The 18,266-nt window shown below is 42.5% G+C and overlaps 1 protein-coding gene across 3 annotated transcripts in view; it reads left to right on the top strand.

The window, feature by feature from the left end:
• Window positions 1-5,388: 5,388 nt before the first annotated feature.
• The window catches only part of LOC120530198 (nucleolar protein 4-like), a 432,135-nt gene continuing 419,257 nt past the window's right edge, over window positions 5,389-18,266 (top strand). For all 3 annotated transcript variants that reach the window (XM_039754462.1, XM_039754461.1, XM_039754463.1), the window contains exon 1: window positions 5,389-7,246. In XM_039754462.1, coding sequence (XP_039610396.1) covers window positions 6,902-7,246 — 345 coding nt within the window. In that variant the 5' untranslated portion in view covers window positions 5,389-6,901. The remainder of the gene's footprint in view (window positions 7,247-18,266) is intronic.

Genomic DNA, 18,266 nt, shown 5'->3' with positions numbered 1-18,266 from the left:
CCCACTGGACTGGTTGGGCCTCTGGGCATTTTTCTGACCCTTTAGCAGACCAGCGAGACTCAGAATTGCAGCAGCAGCACCTGGGAATGCCAGAGAGGGCTTTAGCTGCACATCTACAGGTATTCACAAAGCCTCCATGATACTGGAAGGAAACACACATATAGCCTTAGTGGAAGAATGGAGACAGAAGGAAAGCAGCTGAGAAGCTCTTGATCTGCGGGAGGAAGTGAGGCCAGTGCTGAGACTAAAACGTTAAGAAAATACCAGGGACAGCTCACAGAGCACAAAGACACTGCAGGGCCAAGTGAAGGAGTTTATCATCCCCACTCCTCGTATGCATTCTGCAGGGCTCTGGCTGAAGTATGTCCCTTTAAAATCAATGGACAGCATTACATGGTTAGGCTAAATTGCTTAATTTATTCTTATGTGTCCACACATAGCAGTGGAAGGTAAAGTTTTAATTAATTTTTCCGGAGTAACAATGGAAATAATAACAATACAAAGAGTGAAGTGAAATTAAATGAAATCCACTTGGTATTCCAGATGAGTCAGGAGAGGCAGATGAGGAGAAAGTGAATTGAATGAAATTTGGTGCACTTTCTAAATGGTGGTGGACCATCTTTAATGGCTTGGGTGTCATTGTGTACTGTAACTAAAGCAGCTGTGTCATGGATCCAGCATCTTGAGTTTGAATTCTGCCTGGTTAGAGTGAGCCCCTCTCTCACTTGGGTGCTACAATAAATGAACAACCTTTTTAAAATAGCTAAATTATATAAAATAAAATATATAATCAAAATGAGGGGCGCCATGGTGGTGTTGCTGCCTTGCAGTAAGGAGACCTGCGTTTGCTTCCCAGGTCCTCCCTGTGTGGAGTTTGCATGTTCTCCCCGTGTCTCTGGGGGTTTCCTCTGGGTGCTCTGGTTTCCTTCCACAGTCCAAAGACATGCAGGTTAAATGGATTGGTGATCCTGAATTGTACCTAGTGTGTGTGTGTGTGTGTGTCCTGCGGTGGGCTGGCGCCCTCCCTGGGGTTTGTTGCTGCCTTGAACCCTGTGTTGGCTGGGATTAGCTCCAGCAGACTCCCGTGACCCTGTAGGTAGGATATAGTAGGTTGGACAATGACTGACTGACTAATCAAAATTGACTTTGAATGAATAATATAACTGTGACAAGCAGTCTGCTCGGATGCATCCATTCTTTTACTCAAACACCTTTTACAGTGACTATAAAAAAACCCTTTATATTCCATCAATCCATTATCCAACCTGCTATATCCTAACTACAGGGTCATGGGGGTCTGCTGGAGCCAATCCTTTATATTTCTAAGTGAAAGTAAATCTCTGCAAAGTCATCTAAACTAAACGATTATATAAGTATTCACCTCCATCAATCCACCATGATCAAGATGTTCCTTCTTCAGCCATGGCAGCCATGAGTCTGTATGCATAGGTCTCTGTCAGCTTTGCAGTCTGGATACTGTCATTTTTCTCCATTCTTATTTACTGAGCTGTTTAAGCCCTTTAAGGATGCACGTGTGTGAGTGTGTGGGTGTTTGTGTGTTTTCCACAGTGGCTTTCTCTTTGCCACTCTTCTCTAAAACGGTGACTGTTGAAAGACCTGGGCAACAGTTGTTGTCTGCACAGTTTCCTCAATCTTGGCCACTGTAAGTCCTCCAGAGTTCTCATGGGTCTCTTGGTGGCCTCTCTCATTCATCTTCTTTTTGCACAATCAGTGAGTTTTTATGGACAACCATTTCTAGGTGTATTTACAGCTGTGCCATACTCTTTCCATTTCATGATCGTTGATTTGACAGGACTCCAGGGGATATTCAGTGACTTGGAGATTTTCTTGTCTCCATCCCCTGACTTGTGCTTTTCAAGCCTTTTGTCTTCATTGTTCACACTGATTCAGCACAAGTTGGACCTTCCAGATAAGGCGCATTTAGACGACAGTCAATCGAAACCCCTTGACAACAGGCAGGTGGTCTCTATTGAACTAATTATGTGTCTTCTAAAACCAACTGGCTGAACCAGCGATCTTTTAGTGGTGCCATATTAAAGGAAGTGAATATTTACTCAGTTATTTTTTGTTTAACATTTGTAATTAATTTAGATCACTTTTTAGAGATCTGTTTTGACTTTGACATTAGAGTGCCTTTTTCTATTGATTTATGTTAAAAAAAAACCACTGTGATTCAATGCTGTATAATAATAAAATATGAACACTTCTATGGGGGTTTGTACTTTTTATAGGCATTGTACATTAAAAATACATTTAACTGAATTGATGTCATGGATGGTGCAGTGTTAGCGCTGCTGCCTCACAGTAAAGAGACCTGGGTTCACTTCCCGGGTCCTCCCTGTGTGGAGTTTGCATGTTCTCCCTGTGTCTGTGTGGGTTTCCTCCCACAGTCCAAAGACATGCAGGTTAGGTGCATTGGCCATCCTAAATTGAGCTTGGTGTGTGTGTGCCCTGCAGTAGACTGGCGCCCTGCCCGGGGTTTGTTTCCTGCCTTGCGCCCTGTGTTGGCTGGGATTGGCTCCAGCAGACCCCCGTGACCCTGTAGTTAGGATATAGCGGGATGGATGGATGAATTGATGTCCAGGTGCTAATGCAGTGATGACAAATAGTGAGTTATAACATGATTAGTAAAATATCTTAAGCCTCAATATTCAGATTTATACCTAAGACCACTCAAGTATTCAAGTATTTTGTGCAGTATAACTGCACTTGCTAACAGCCCTTTTTGTTTTCACCTCAGAGAAACCGACAAACTTAATAAAGTATCTAGTAAATAGAGAGATTATTATCACAGTCTGTGGAACAGTAAAATAGCAGCAGAACAATAAGAAAGCAATAAAAATGTATTCTTCTTAATGCTTCAGCGAAGGGATGACACCGTCAGACTGTGTAAAGGCCTCATGCATGAAAGTAGTGTAAGGGGAACTCATTGAGGAAGTTCCTGAATTACTCAAGATTTCAGGGCATGTCTTAAAGAGTAAATACACATTTGCAAACTAAAAATCACAACAACAATATGTATATGCATTTTCTAAAGTTCTAGCTGCATAATTCCAGGTACAGAGTACAAAAGACAAAAGCAAGATGCCATTTGAAGCAAGAATTTAAGAAAAGGCACGATACAGCCTGTTATGTCTGCCAGTTTATGTGAAATTCTGCAGACATGGTCTCCTTCCATAATGAACAGAAAAGACCTATGGATGGATGATGCATATGCAGCAGAAATATTGAGTCAGCAGCCATACCATCTGCACTTCAGGACAGGTAATCCACCTGAAACTGAGCAAGTTTAGGCCCGGCCTGTACAAGGATGGGAGACCATCAAAGAAAAGCTTGGCTAGCTGCTGTAAGAAATGATGGTGAAGCCAGCAGGGGGTGCTTAACCTGTGGTCTGTGTGTGGATCCCAAAACCTAAGGGCATCGATGGAGACACCGTGCTGAAAAATTTGAGAAGCATTCAACTGCAGAGCTGAAGAACGAGATGTCTCCACAGGTCTACAGCAGCAGTTTCACAGTAGAAGTCATGTTAGCTCATGCCTGTGCTCCATATTAACCACACAAACCCCTAACCTCAACAATACTAACCACTAATCTTAAGCATGTATAACAACCTTAACAACAGCACTAGTCCCTAACCTTAATTTACCCCTAAACTCCATTGTGCATACTAAACACTAACCACATTAACCCCTAACCTTAACTACCCTCCTAAAACTACTGCTCTTTATTTTCTGCCCTCGACCGGTGCTGACTTCTCCCAATAAACTGCGGTCAAAAACAGCGGTGACGTATGCCTCTACTGATCTGCGGCTCTGCAGTTAGATGTGGTGGAAATATTGTGCCTGTCTTTGGATCAGATGTAAAACCAAAGATGTGACTCTCTGAGGTCATGGAAGATTCCTGGACATCTTTCAAAAAAAGTAGGATGCTTCCCAGTATCCTGGCTAAATTGCCCACCACGGCCTGGTCATTCTGGCCCCCAGATCATTCCCTGTCCCTTATTGACTATCTCTCTCACCCCTTCACTACCTAATAGCTAATGTATGGTGAGCTTACCGGCGAAAGAATGGCTGCCATCCCATCATCCAAGTGGATGCTAGTCATTGGAGGTGGTGGTGATTGGTGGATCCCCACTGTCTTTGTGAAGTGCTTTGAGTAGGTTAGAAAAGCACTGTATAAATTGAATTAATTATTATATATTATTATTACTATTCTCTTGTCAACACCTTTAGGTTAGTTGCTCTTGGTGTGAAACCACAGCAGCGGCTTTGTTCTGTGAAGAAATCTTACAGTAGAATATATACAGTCTCCACTCAGGTATTATTACATAAGAAAAAAAGACTTCAGCATTCTAATGTAGTGAAGGACAGAAAATTTGGTGAGTTCTGTTTTGTCTGCCTTTGATACTCAGCACTTTGAGATTAAATGGAGGTGGCTTCAATGCAATAATGCAGTGGCAGCACACAACCTCCTTGCTCCTGCAACTCCTCTCCAGACCAAAATGGGAAGGGGGGGTCACAGAAATACTAAAGAGAGCCTGTGAGTGATAAACTCCCAAAAATCAAAGTGACAGTATTGATGGGAATGGGGGTCTGGGTTATGGGCTTGATATGGTAATTGGGGGTTTGGGCTTAGTCCCGCTGAATGACCCTTTGGTTCTTTGTCACTCCAAGAGTGAACTGAATTGACTTCAGTGAACTAACGGCAGGCGTGTCAGGCAAATCTAACCCGTTCCATGTTAACCTGCTTGTCACCTGGGTACGCTATAAATACAAAGTAAATTTAACTGACTTTAGCCTGCTGATGCGTTTGTTTCCAGCTATTGTGGTCCTTTATTCATTGCCCAATTCTGTACCCCTGCTCTGATGCCATTCAAAACGTGAAACACATCCAAGACGTGAGACTACTGCTCTGCCCCGGCCTTTTTGCACCGAACTGGTAAATACTCTTTTCTCGATGGCCTGGGATTGGCGAGGCAGATTCGCAGATGAAGGCAGCCCATCTTCAATTGCACAAATTACAGGCTAGATAATCACCTCAAATGCCCCCCTACGAGTAGCCTTTACATTTAAATCAATTGTCAATTTAATTCACGCTCGGTGTAGCGTCAGCACCACCTTCTACCGGATTATTTTTCAACTCATGCAAAGCAATCTCCATGGAAACGGAGTAGAACGGATCACCTGAACCTTGCTCCGCTCCGCCACCTTGCAGCTCTGCCTGCACACTACCGCACCAGCGAACAACCTGCCACAGGAGGAGCATGCGCCGTTCGTCGGATCCCTAAATGGGACAATTCTTTCTGTGACGTCACGGCTCGGCCGTCTCCACAGAAACTTTTGTCCCGGCAGCCAATCAGATGGCGGTGAACTCGGGAGAGAGAGGTTTCTGCGCGGAGCTCCCACTCAGCCCGTGCTGTCAGTCCCGGTTCCAGCCGCTGCCAGACCGAATAGGAGCAGAGGCGGTCCTCCTGCTACATCGGCTCTACCGGAGGATGACACTCGCTGTCACACGTTAAGGACGGATCTTCATTATTACTTAAGTCAAATTCTGAGCCGGGATTCTCTCGCGGCAGCGGATGGCTAGCATTTCGTCTGGTTTTACAAGGGCGGTGAAGCGATGGGATATATAAGCGTAGGAAACTAAAAGTCGGGACACGCACCGACTGAAGAGGAAAAAAAAAGGCTGACAGCCGAATTTTCATTTCCTTAAAAGACAGCAGCGACATTCTAAAACACAAAACAAAAGGGGAACAGTTTTCAGCGGCCGCTTTGGGAAGGCGGCTCGTATCATTTCTCCCAGTGACAAAGGAGGGGTGCAGCAGCCGCGATCGAATTTATTTATGGACACGGCGGGCACGGACTGCGAGGCGCGTTTTAATTCGGATGAGATTGATCGCTGGCGAAGCGGAGAGGGACGAGGGCCAAAGCATTGTCTCCATCAGAAGACGGGATAGATGCACTTTGCGTAGAGAAGCGCAGCCAACTGGGATGCCACGCGCTCATCCGACGCCACTGCCTAGGAATACAGACACGCCGCAAAAATAAAGGATATAAAATATACGCAGGGTCTTTGTTTCTCTAGACCCCCACCCCTCGACACCCCACCCCTCGAGATTACCCCGTTGCACAAACTAAATAGTCAGGCGCTGCCCTGCTATCTCAAATTGAGGAAGTGGAAATATTAGCGGGTTAGTCATTAAGCAGCCGAGCATTACCGAATGCAATTGGAAATGTGCAGCTGGCCAGGGGGTGTAATACATTAGGGGAAGGCCTGCAAATTTGAAAAATATATTTTAATAAGAAAAACATTACGCATCCAATCAACAGAAAAATACAAGTGTACCCATCTCTCGCGTCCTGGTTCATATTTCATCCTACACGGAGAGAGGCACGGTCTAGGACAAAACGGTGCTCGTAACAAGGCAGCGGAGAACTACCCCCCCAACCCCCACCCCCCTTTCGTCTGTTGAATTCAGCCGAGAGCAGAGAGAGAGAGACAGAGGGAGAGAGAGAGAGAGAGAGAGAGAGGGGGTCCAGGGAACGAAATCCGGGACGGATCAAAGAAAAGGCATAAAGAAGCACGTTTTGATTCGAGTGCCTTTCAAGTGGAATACATTGGGACAGTCCTCAGTGTAAAATCCTCAGACTGGTCACGCACGTCGGATGAGGGGCTGATATAAAAAAGAGCAAGCTGCACCCGATTCTCTCACTTGGTGGGATTCCGGATGAACTGAATGTTAATAAGGGGGTACGGCATTAAGTGCGGAGAGATTTATTAAAGCGGTACCCGCTGATCCGATCACACCCCCTATATCCCCTTCTTTTTTTATCCTGCTCCAGTGGCTAATAGGTGATACCTCTGGTGTAAATTTTATTGTATGACCAATAATAGGCGAACAGGTGCAAAGTGTAGCACAAGCACGAAAAGGAAGCACGAGGAAGAACGTTTCGGGCCCCCGTTTGGGATCATGGAGGGCGATCGGGACATGTATCGGCAGTTTCAAGACTGGTGTCTCAGGACATACGGCGATTCGGGGAAGACGAAGACAGTGACCCGTAAAAAATACGACCGGATCGTGCAACTGCTCAACGGGTCGGAATCCAGCTCCACGGACAACGCCAAGTTTAAATTCTGGGTCAAGTCTAAAGGTTTCCAGCTTGGGCTTCCAGAGGATATCAGCGGAGGGGAGAAGCAAGTGCTGTACGTGCCCGTTAAAACCACGGTTAGTAACACATGTTTATTATTTTAATAAGAGATTGGATCGACGCTTCTTTGTATAGGGTTCTAGATTATACACGTAGCATTTCCCCAGGACCAGTTCATTAACGGGTGGGCAGCCAGTGCGCAGCCTGGCATGTTCTCGGCGCACCCGTGTCTCTAAAGCTGCAGTGCCCATGTTGGGTGAAACGGCATCTTCCTCCTCGCTTGCATCGTAGCAACATGTGCGCAGTGGTTCAGGGACCTGGAAGCAGCTTCGCGTCTATTAGTTGCGATTTGGTATTTTTAATGTAAAAAGTGGCGACGGTAGCGGCTCATATTTTGTGTCCAGGACAGGCAGACATCCATATCCAATCTTAAGTTTGCTCGATCCCGTTTAGGTGATAGGCGAAGGGCTCAATGAATTAAGACAAAGTACATTCGCAATTTTGCTTGATTTAACCGATGTGTAACCTCTTTTAGTCTCCGGCAGCTGTCCCGGGCACTTTACCGAAGCGCAGTGCCAGCTGACAAGGCGCAACAATGCGGGCTCGGGCAGGCAGGGAGGCCAAGCTACGCTGCTTTTTTTTTAGGCTGGGGCTCCACGATCTGAACAAGGAGGCAGTATAATCTCTGAGCATCATATCCGCCGTTACCGAGCTTCAGCAAAATGCCAGACAAGCAGCCGCCCGACTTGCGCTGGGCACAGAGAGCCCCTGTGTTGTTTGTCTCGTCACTAAAATGAGAGATCCAACTGCTTTAGAAAGTCGGCAACACAATATTGCCCGCTGATGAAGCTTACAGTATTTGACAGCCCCCCGTTATCCCCCTTCCGCCCACACACATACATCAGTGTGTTCTTGAGAGCGCTGCTGTGCCATCCAAGGCTCAATCGGGATAAGGGTCGGCCTTATTTCAGCACCGGCCAGTATGATGCTCCATTCAGTTTGTCCCTTTGTTGATGCATTTATCGGGCAACTCTTGAACTGACATGGTGTTATAAACCAGACACCATTAGAAAAGCCCAGAGCCGACTCGTTGTAATCCGGTGGCAGCATCATAGTGCAAGAAGGCTTGCAGGTTTTTAGCACCCCCATCCAGTTGCAAGACCTTCACCCGCCCAGCCTCATCATTATGTAGTTACTAAGCATAGGTGGCAGCCAAATGGAAAAAAGTGGTAGGAGCATTGAGAAAGATTAGGAAGAGTTTATGTGTGGCTGGAGCATAGCGGGGTGGGCTGTAAAGGGGCTACTACACGTTTGACTGAGAGAGTTCATTATTGTTACTAATCATTATTTGGCTGACACTTCTATCCAAGGTGACTTCCGAAACTTGAGATGTAATTGCTTACATTTCTTTTGTTTTTCTGACTGGAGTACACGCAGGTGAAGTGATTTGTTCAGGGTCACACAGTGGCAGTAGTGGGATTGGAACCCTGGGCCACTATTTTAGTTAGAAAACACATATGTAAAAGCAGTGACAGTTTTATCTTTAATAAGGGGTCCACCTCCACCTTGATTTTAATCAAGTTAGGCTACGTTGGTCTATAATGTAAATAATAAGGCATGTGTATCTCTTCATTTTCTTTAACATAATTCAGCATGCTGCACTATAATATCTAATATAAATAAAAACTAATAAAAGTGATTATTTTGGATAGACACAGAAATCATTGCAAAACTCTATAATTAGTTATAGAGATCATGTACTAAAATCAGCATATTTTAAGTTACTGAATCATATATATACATCATATTTTTTTTTGTAAGGTATAATTTATCCATGTAATACTCAATACACATACACACACAGAAATTTGAAGGCCAGGTATAAAGTATATAGTATTTAGGAAGATTATATATATATATATATATATATATAAAAGGACCTGCAGGTTATGATTGCTGCACTCAAATTAACTTTAATAATAACAATAATAAGAAGGCAAATAATATGAACAAATAATATAGTAATTAATAAATAAAAATAGAAAAGTAAACTCTGTGTTACTTACAATTGTAAACCTACTTTTGCCCACCCCACATATATACGTATATATATATATATATATTACACACATGCGCATACAGTATTTATACACACACACACACATAAATAAATAAATAAATAAATAAATAAATAAATAAATAAATATACACATAGATATGCATAAATACACAGCAGCTAGTTAATGGTGTAGTAAATTAATTATAAAAATCATTCAAAGACAACCTGAGTCAGCCATATTTCACTGAATAGCAGGCCAGCAACTACATAAGACCTGAGATATGACTACAGTCAGAATGATTATATAACGTATATCCTTATCCTGCCAATGCTGCTGATTTATTTGTGTGCTTGCTGTCACAAGTGACTGATAAAGTTATGTGCAGTGGTAACAACTCAACGACCCTCAGTTCCTTCTATGGCCAGTTTGTGTGGCGTTTTCTGGTGTACTCTGGATTCCTTCATCATTTCAAAGATATGGAAGTTAAGTGACCATGTCCTGCTTTTTAGCCTCACGTGCTCTGTTCGGCTTTTGTACCAGTCTGTTAAAGGGACTCAACGGCTGACAATAAAATGTTTTGTACTGTCACTTTGTGTTCTGTTAGCTCTCTCATGAGTGAAACTTTCCAGGCATCCTCCTTTGTTCTTCTTTCCTACATTTGGCGACTCTGGTATCCGGCAAACTCTAGGTAAGAGTGAATGTCAGTGTGTGGACTGACTGGGATCCCATTCACAGTTAGTCGCTGCCATGGTCCAACAGCTTCCAAGATGAGTTCTTGCAATTCAGTAGTTTACGTTGGCCCAGAAAAAAGACGGATGGATAGATAGATCTATAGATAATACATAAATAATACAAACACCTTCTATTGGGAGAAGAATACTAGGGCTTGAGCTGCAAGGCAAGAGGAAAAGAAAAAGACCAAAAAGGAGGCTTTTAGGATGTGGCGAGAGAGGACATGCAGCTGGTGGGTGTGACAGGGTAAGATGCAGAGGACAGGAAGATATGGAAAGGAATGATCTGCTGTGGTGACCCCTAACATGAACAGCAGAAAGATGAAGAAGAATACAAACACCTATCTTGTTAGCAAAATGTAAATTATCTATGTTACAATGCACTGCGGTTTGCTGGTGCCCTGCCCAGGATTGGTTCCTCCCTTGCGCCCTGTGTTGGCTGGGATTGGCTCCAGCAGACCCCCGTGGCCCTGTGTTCGGATTCAGCGGCTTGGAAAATGGATGGATGGATGGATGTTACAATGAATTGACATTTATCCATATATACTGTATACTGTATAAACATCTATCTATCTATCTATCTATCTATCTATCTATCTATCTATCTATCTATCTATCTATCTATCTATCTATCTATCTATCTATCTATCTATGAAACTTGTTAAATACATAACTAAAAGTGAAAATGTTCCATAAATTGATCTGTTGACTCCATCTTGGCCCCATATGCTGTAAGTGCCTGTGCGAATGTTCTTTGTGTCGGGCCCTTACCCTGCCTAACTCTGGTTCCCACCTTGCATGCATTGCTGACCCCCACAATCCTAAACTGGATCCAGCAGGTTTCCTAATGATGTATCATATGTCGCCTTGTGCCATACAGAACCAAATACACATAACAGACTCTGTACTGCACACATGTTCACTCCGCACACAGCAATGTAACAATGTGCAGGATGTACAGTTTGTCGTCAGCAGGTTGTTGTTGTTGAACCTCTTTTGTCAAAATGTCATTGCATGTGGTTCTCTGAAAACACAAAGCTGTGATATTTAGTTTTCTTATGATAGAATTGCCTGACGTTCAGACCAATGTATTGTTTTTTTTCATTTTGATTTAGTTGTGACCTTAGTAATCTGCGTAATTTGTGTGAGAGTGCACCAACTTCTTAATCAGATTCTTATATTTCTATCTTACATTTAACTAAAGCTTTCCTTCTTGTATTGCAGATATACATATATGTTTATATTTCTAAGTAGAATATTTATGAGGTGCAATGACATCTTGATCATTTTGAGCTTGTGAAGAGCTCCTAATCTAATGGTTAGTTTTAAGGTCGATGGTTCGACTTGTTTTTAAGGCGCCCTCAGGGAGATGGACAAGAGAAGCGCAATATGTTAAGAAATAATGGACTTGGTCATAAGGGTTTATACATTTTCCAATGAAAGTAAACCTTAGGCTGTATTATACATACTACAACACAGAACAAATTGTTGCTATTTTTCCCAATTTAAAACATTGTAGAAAAAGAAAAGTGGGCATCATAGGGAAAGGCACTAGGGGCCGGCTTGAATCACTCATCTTGTGCTACTCATCCCAGCCATACTCCATTGCTGCTGCTGAAGGGGCTGTAATCCGTTACTACTGGTAATTAACTATCATCACTGCTCAGAGAAAGGGAAGGGGGGGGGCTTAGCCTGATGCTAATTATCTACCTAATTCTGAAAGGGGACAAAGGAAAAAGAGAAAGGGAGACTGATGGCAAGGTGCTGTAGACAATCAATCAGAACACCAGCAATGTTATGCATATGTGCTAAGCTTGGTAACTCAATCAAGAGAGTATAGATTACCGAATAACATGGAAGTAAAAATTTATTGGTAAACTAAGGAGGTGTGCATTTAAATATCTTGTCCTAGAATTATTTATTTAAGTCCACAACAAAACACCATTAGCTTTGATTGCACCCCTCACCTGGAGAAGTAGTTTCAGAAGCAGAAATGAAATTATTGTATTCTGTCTTCCTAGGTTTGTCACTCTGCCATCACACTTTTCAACTCCTCCATTTCTGCAGATTCTCCCTCACTAACCTTGTCCTCTTCATGTTCTGTTTCCAAGTCCTTTGAATCACCACGCAGTGCTTAACAATTCTGTCTGTGCGGTTGTGGTCACAAGCGCAGTTTTCAGTTTCGCTGTTCCTCCTGGTTACAACCCGTTAAAATACTTTTAAACTCTGCTGACTTTGAACACTCTAGGTGATCCAAATGCCTCCATGATGTTCTTATTATAGTATGTTGTGCATCCTTATCTTTCCTGTCATTGCATATTTTACTTCACCGGTTACCTATAGGATGCATCCAACCAGACATTTATTAGCCAACCCGCTATATCCTAACTACAGGGTCACGGTGGTCTGCTGGAGCCAATACCTATAGGATCCTCTCCTTTTAAATATGCCTTAGATCCCAGGCTCTTGCAGGTTCCTTATAACCAAAATGCTCTTCAGGGTTCATTGTCTCTTAAAGATGAATGTCCTGAGAATTCCACTCAGTTCTGCAGATTCTGCAAGTAGTTAAGACAGAGTAGCAGCTAAGGTGTTGCAGTGAAAAATGTAAAGTTGTTGGTTCAACTCTCACCCCTGACTTTTTGGATGAGCCTGGGAAGTTCATGTATCTGGCCATTCCTCTGATTATAGAAGTAAAACAATGGACTGAACATATATAGTTTGTAAATGTTTTTGGATAAAGAGCTGAAAGATGCATTAATAAGTAATTATTCCACATTACCAAAATGCTCTTCAGCTCTCAAGATCCTTCATTTCTTTGTCACCAAGCTGCTGCTGACCTTTACTGTCCTATTTATATTCCTCAGCTTTCTCAGAGTACAGACACACCTTGAGTTATGTAATAATGGTTCTGGTAGCCCAAGCATAAAGTGAAATTTATGTAAGTCAAAATTGACATAACCCCCAGCCATTAATCATACCCTCAAGGCCATTCATACGAATGTGCAGTCCTGTATAGTACATCCATATCTCAGTGTACATTTTAATGCAAATGGGAAAAAAAATAATTAAAAGTATTCAATTTATTCCAGTTGCACCTGCATTATTCCCAGCATCACTGTAGCTTACTTTACTCTGCTTTTTAGTGTTGGGTAGCAAAGGACTTAGTTGCTAGATGAAGTAGAAGATTTTGGAAGAGGCAGCACAGAATGTGAACATTTTGTATAGCATCTGATCAGTTGCAAGGACAAAACAAGTTTTAAGGCCGCGGGAGAGAGATGTAGTGCGCTGCTCCGTATCTTGTGGAAGGAGCTTACGGATATGTTGTACTAATAGGAACAGCATCATTACCAAAAATTTTAAAGGAAAAGATCAGGAAAAAAGACAAAGCGTAGCTCAAATACAGAAGTCAAAAGTACGATTGTCAAACAACAGCAACAACAACCTTTATTTCTATAGGAGATTTTCATACAAATGATGTAGCTCAAGGTGTTTTACAGGATGAAGAAAGACAAAAAGAAAATTTATAAAAATAATATTAGGCAATACTAATTAACATAATACAGTATAAAAGTAAGGCCCGATAGCCAATGAGGACAGAAATAAAAGCTTCAGAGGGCTGGAAAAAAAACAAAAAAACAAAACAAAATCTGCAGGGGTTCCAAGGCCACGAGACCTCCCAGCCCACACAAGGTATTCTACCTAATATCAATGATATAAATCAGTCCTCATGGTTTTCAGGCTTCACATGGAAGAATTAGCCGATGATGGGCATGTGGACCCCTGACCTTTAACCCATCAATGTAAGGAATGCATGGTGCCCTGATCAGGTGGTGGTGGCGCAGATCACCACCACAGAAAACGGGAAAAAGAACAGCAGAGAAAGTAGGGGTTAGTATGGATTTCAGAACCACCATGAATGGTAATGCTAATTAAATGCATATACAGAGTATTAGGATTAAACTAAGATAAAGCTATGAGGAAGCCACGTTAAAATAATGTGTTTTAGTAGAATTTTAAAGTCAAGTCAAGCCAAGTTGGGGAGCATGCACTGGTACAGTGCTTTCCCGCACCCACTACACAATGAAACAACTCGGGATCCCGGTATGCAACCCCCCCAGGCAGACACGTGGTCCAGTTCCACCCTCTATCTGCTACGTGGGTGAACCCTTGGCCTAGTCCAGCCACTTGGGTCCCCAACAATGAAGGTCTTATGAGCCGGATCATCCTCGGGGAAACGCGCCACATGGCCATAGTGCCATAACTGACACTCCCTTACAATGCAGGTAATGTGTCTCATTTGGGACTCCATGAGCAACTGCTCATTCAACACAAAGTCAAACCAACAATACCCAAGGATTTCCCGGAGAGACACAGTACTAAAGGAGTCCAGTCTTCGTCTCAGGTCACTGGATAGGGTCAATGTCTCGCAACCATATAGCAAGGCAGGAAGCACCAGGACTCTAAAGACTTGGACCTTCATCCTTTTGCATAGATATCGGGAGTGTCACATACCCCTTTCCAGCGACCTCATGACCCCCCATGCTCTCCCAATCCGTCTACTGACTCATTGGAAGAATCACCAGAGACATAAATGTCACTGCCAAGGTAAGTAAACCTCTCAAAAAGGTTGACACTCTCTCCATAGACAGACACATTGCTGATGGCTGTGCCCAAGAGGTCATTAAAGGCCTGGCTCTTGGTTTTTATCCAGGACACTCGCAAGCCCAGACACTCAGACTCCTCACTCAGTCTCTCGAACGCCCCAATTTAGAGCCTCCATTGACTCCGTGAAGATCACAGCATCGTCAGTGAAGTGAAGATCCGTGAATCTTTCTTCACCAACAGATGCCCCACAGCCACTGGACCTCACATCCTTGCTCATCACCCAATCCATGCAAGCACTGAACAGAGTAAGAGCAAGAACACACCCCTAACGAACCCCAGAATCAACTGGGGAAAAACACAGAGGTTCTGCCTTCACTCTGCACAGCCCTCACTGTACCAGTATACAGGCCGGCCATGATAACCAGCAACCGTGAGGGGATCCCGCGAATCCTCAGGATGTCCCACAGGGAAGCTCGATCAACTGAGTTGAACGCTTTGCGAAAATCGACAAATGCTACAAAGAAACTCTGCCGATATTTGCGTTTGCGCTCCATGAGAACTGTCCGTGCCAGGATGTGGTCGATGGTAGACTTCTTAGGCGTAAGACCAGACTGTTCCGGTCGCTGGTAGGTGAGCAAGTGATCACAGATCCTATTGAGGACGATCCTAGCAAGGACCTTCCCCGGCACCGAGAGCAGTGTTATCCCCCTGTAGTTGCTGCAATCCAGGTGATCAACCTTCCCTTTCCAGATAGGGACGATAAGTCCCGTTTTCCAGTCAGATAGGATGATGCCAGTCTCTGGCATTTGCCAGGCAAATTTCTATTGGTAAGCTATTTCAGATTTTAGGTGCATAACAGCCGAAGGCCGCCTCACCACTTCTTTTAAGCCAATTATGCTAACTAAAAAATCAGAGTTAAAAAAAAAAAATAAGCAGAGAATCTGGTGCCAAATGTGTAGAAAGACAGTTGTACACAATCGTTAAGGGTTTTTATGCAATCTTGGATATATTAGAACTGTGAGATGTGAACTTTATATAATCTAATGGCATCATTGTCATACCGACCTGGTGCATTGTGGGATAAATCACCAAGGCATCGAGCAACACAAAACACTTGATATGGCAATTACCATTGCTAAAATAAAATTCCGTCAAAGATAAGATGAAAAAAATATAAAGTTCAAAATAATTTTCAGTTAGAAAGCAGACTTCAGAAGTGGACTGTTTGGGTCAGAAAACACTAGAAAAGATGCATATAAGTTCATTTCAAATGTTAAGGAGAACCCAAGAAAAATAACTTGAGAATGTCAATCACAACACTTGGTAAAAAATGTAACAATTTACGTAAGTACAAGATTACGCATGTCACATATATGTATTTTGTCATTTATTATCTTCTCTTGAGTTTTTGTTGTTTGATATTAATGATGGGAAGGAGGTTTTCATGGTGTAGCACACACAGATTCTTGTTCCCATATGCCATTTGCACCATTCTGTTAGAGACGAACTGTGTGAGTGTTTGACGAATTTTTGTATTTGGAGATAATTTTTGTGATTTGACTCTCCTTTATAACTTTGTTAAACAGTTCTTGGGTCTCTAAAAGTAACTTATATATCATTTTTTGGGGTTTCATGATATTTATTTTTGTGTTTCAACATGTCTATTTTTTCGCATTATTGTGTGGTCCTATCTTGTTTTTTCTGTAGTCACCACTATTTTGGCACTTTGGTGTTGATGCCTCCTACATGATTATTAGCAGTGACATCAAGGTCACTGGCAACGTAACATCAGTGGTCTAGTGGAATACGTAGATGTCATTCCATTGGTTTGTGAACATAACCTAAAACACTAGTGATATTATTGTTTGTTAGAAGGTCTCTGATTACATAAATCTTTTTTTGTTCTGTCTCTGGTTAGGTAAACCTTTGATTACTGATTCTGGACCGCGATTATTGTTTCACGTCCTAGGCCTTGATTATTCGATGCTTTCACTCCTGGTTTCAACCTTGGCTTGTTCATTCTGACCTCGTTCTCTCTTCCAACTTTAACTCCTTAAAAATGCCATCTCATGCAGTTCAGGCACTCTAATGAATTGGCACTATTTTGAAAAAGGATGTAGATTTACCCGCTTTATTTAAATAGAGTCATAAAGAAACCACTAGCTTGGGAAACACTTGATGTTTTGGCTTATACAAAAGTACATGATCTTGGAAAGTGTAATTTCCTGCAGGGTTATTGTATTTAGGATTCCTATACATTTTTAGAAACAGACTAATCATTGCTGTGCACATCTAAAGGATTGATAAATCATGTTTTTCCTTATTGTAAAATTAATGGTAGGCCAAACGTTACCCCCAAAAAACATTTTTTAGCATGAAATGTGTGTGAGAGTTTTAGACACTTTTAATGCATGCTTACTGTTTGCTTTTTAGTTGAAGTGCAATGTACAATTAGGGAGAATGATCTGTATAGGTAGTGTTGGGTCAAACAAATCACCCTTCTCCATTCTGAGTTTTTTTGGGAAAAGGAGCATCGCAGGCTGTGAAAACCTTTCAGTGAACACGGACTGCCAATTGGTGAACAGAAATGCAACATGTTACAACATACACTACACAAAGTTCAGTTTGATTGGATGAATCAGCATTGGAAGTAGTGATGGGTGATTTGCAAACAGTTTGGTATTTTATGAACGACTGTTCTCAGTGGATCACGGGAATCGATTCATGAGCATGAACAGATCAATTTAGTAGAGCTCAACAGGAGTGCTAAAGTGTATGTGTGATGCCATTTAGATGATTAAAGATCATGTGCAATTATCACCCATCAGATTCATAATTCTTAATCATTTTACTTGCGATTCTTTCTAGACAGAAGATTATTGGCAAACAAGAACTCTGTCATTGATCATTCTCTAGCTTATCATACAAGCACAATACAGTAATAACACATTTATATTAGAATGTTTTGTATCTCTCTATTATAGAAAAAATGTTGGGAGGGAGACTAGGGAGAGGAGACGAGATCTTCTTGGAAGACAATTTGACGTCCCACGAGAGACACTTTAACGTCATGTGACACAAGGCAGTGAGACAACATTTAAAAGACGTTCACAGACATCTAACCTAGCAGTTGTTAGATTGCTTTTGGCAGACACACTTCATGTGCTCCCAGCTCTTAAAAAAACGAAAAGCAACAAGCAGAACACAGCTCGCCAGGAGCAGCAGCATTAAGCCAGCAGATGATCCGACCACTTCTCCTTATTGTGCGATCAGGCCCCCCACCCCCCTTTACAACGCTAGTGACAGGGATGCGAAGATGGCAAAAGGACAGGTGCTGTACAGGCTTTGAAATGATCGACGTGCAGCACGACAAGCAGAACACTCGGCGCGCCAGCAGCAGCAACAACAAGCCGGCAAATGATCCGACTGCTTCTCCTTAGCGTGCATTCAGCCGCCCCACCTTCACAACGCGAGCAGTGTTATATGTCCTGTGAGAAAGATTTAACCACGCCCGGGGCCAGAAATAAAGGACAAGTATTGTTTTTACAAAAGTTTTAAAGTAAAAGTGAAAATAATGCATATGTAACAATTCCCATGAAAATAACAATCTCTTTAAATTGTATATCTGGTAACCAAACCCGGGGGTGGGCGGAGCCCCCTAGTATTTCATTATTGGAATTGTTTCAAACATAGCTTAAAAT

This window comes from Polypterus senegalus, chromosome 5 (assembly GCF_016835505.1).
Source record: "Polypterus senegalus isolate Bchr_013 chromosome 5, ASM1683550v1, whole genome shotgun sequence".
NCBI classification, from domain to species: domain Eukaryota; kingdom Metazoa; phylum Chordata; class Cladistia; order Polypteriformes; family Polypteridae; genus Polypterus; species Polypterus senegalus.
This window is presented reverse-complemented; position numbering and strand designations above follow the sequence as displayed.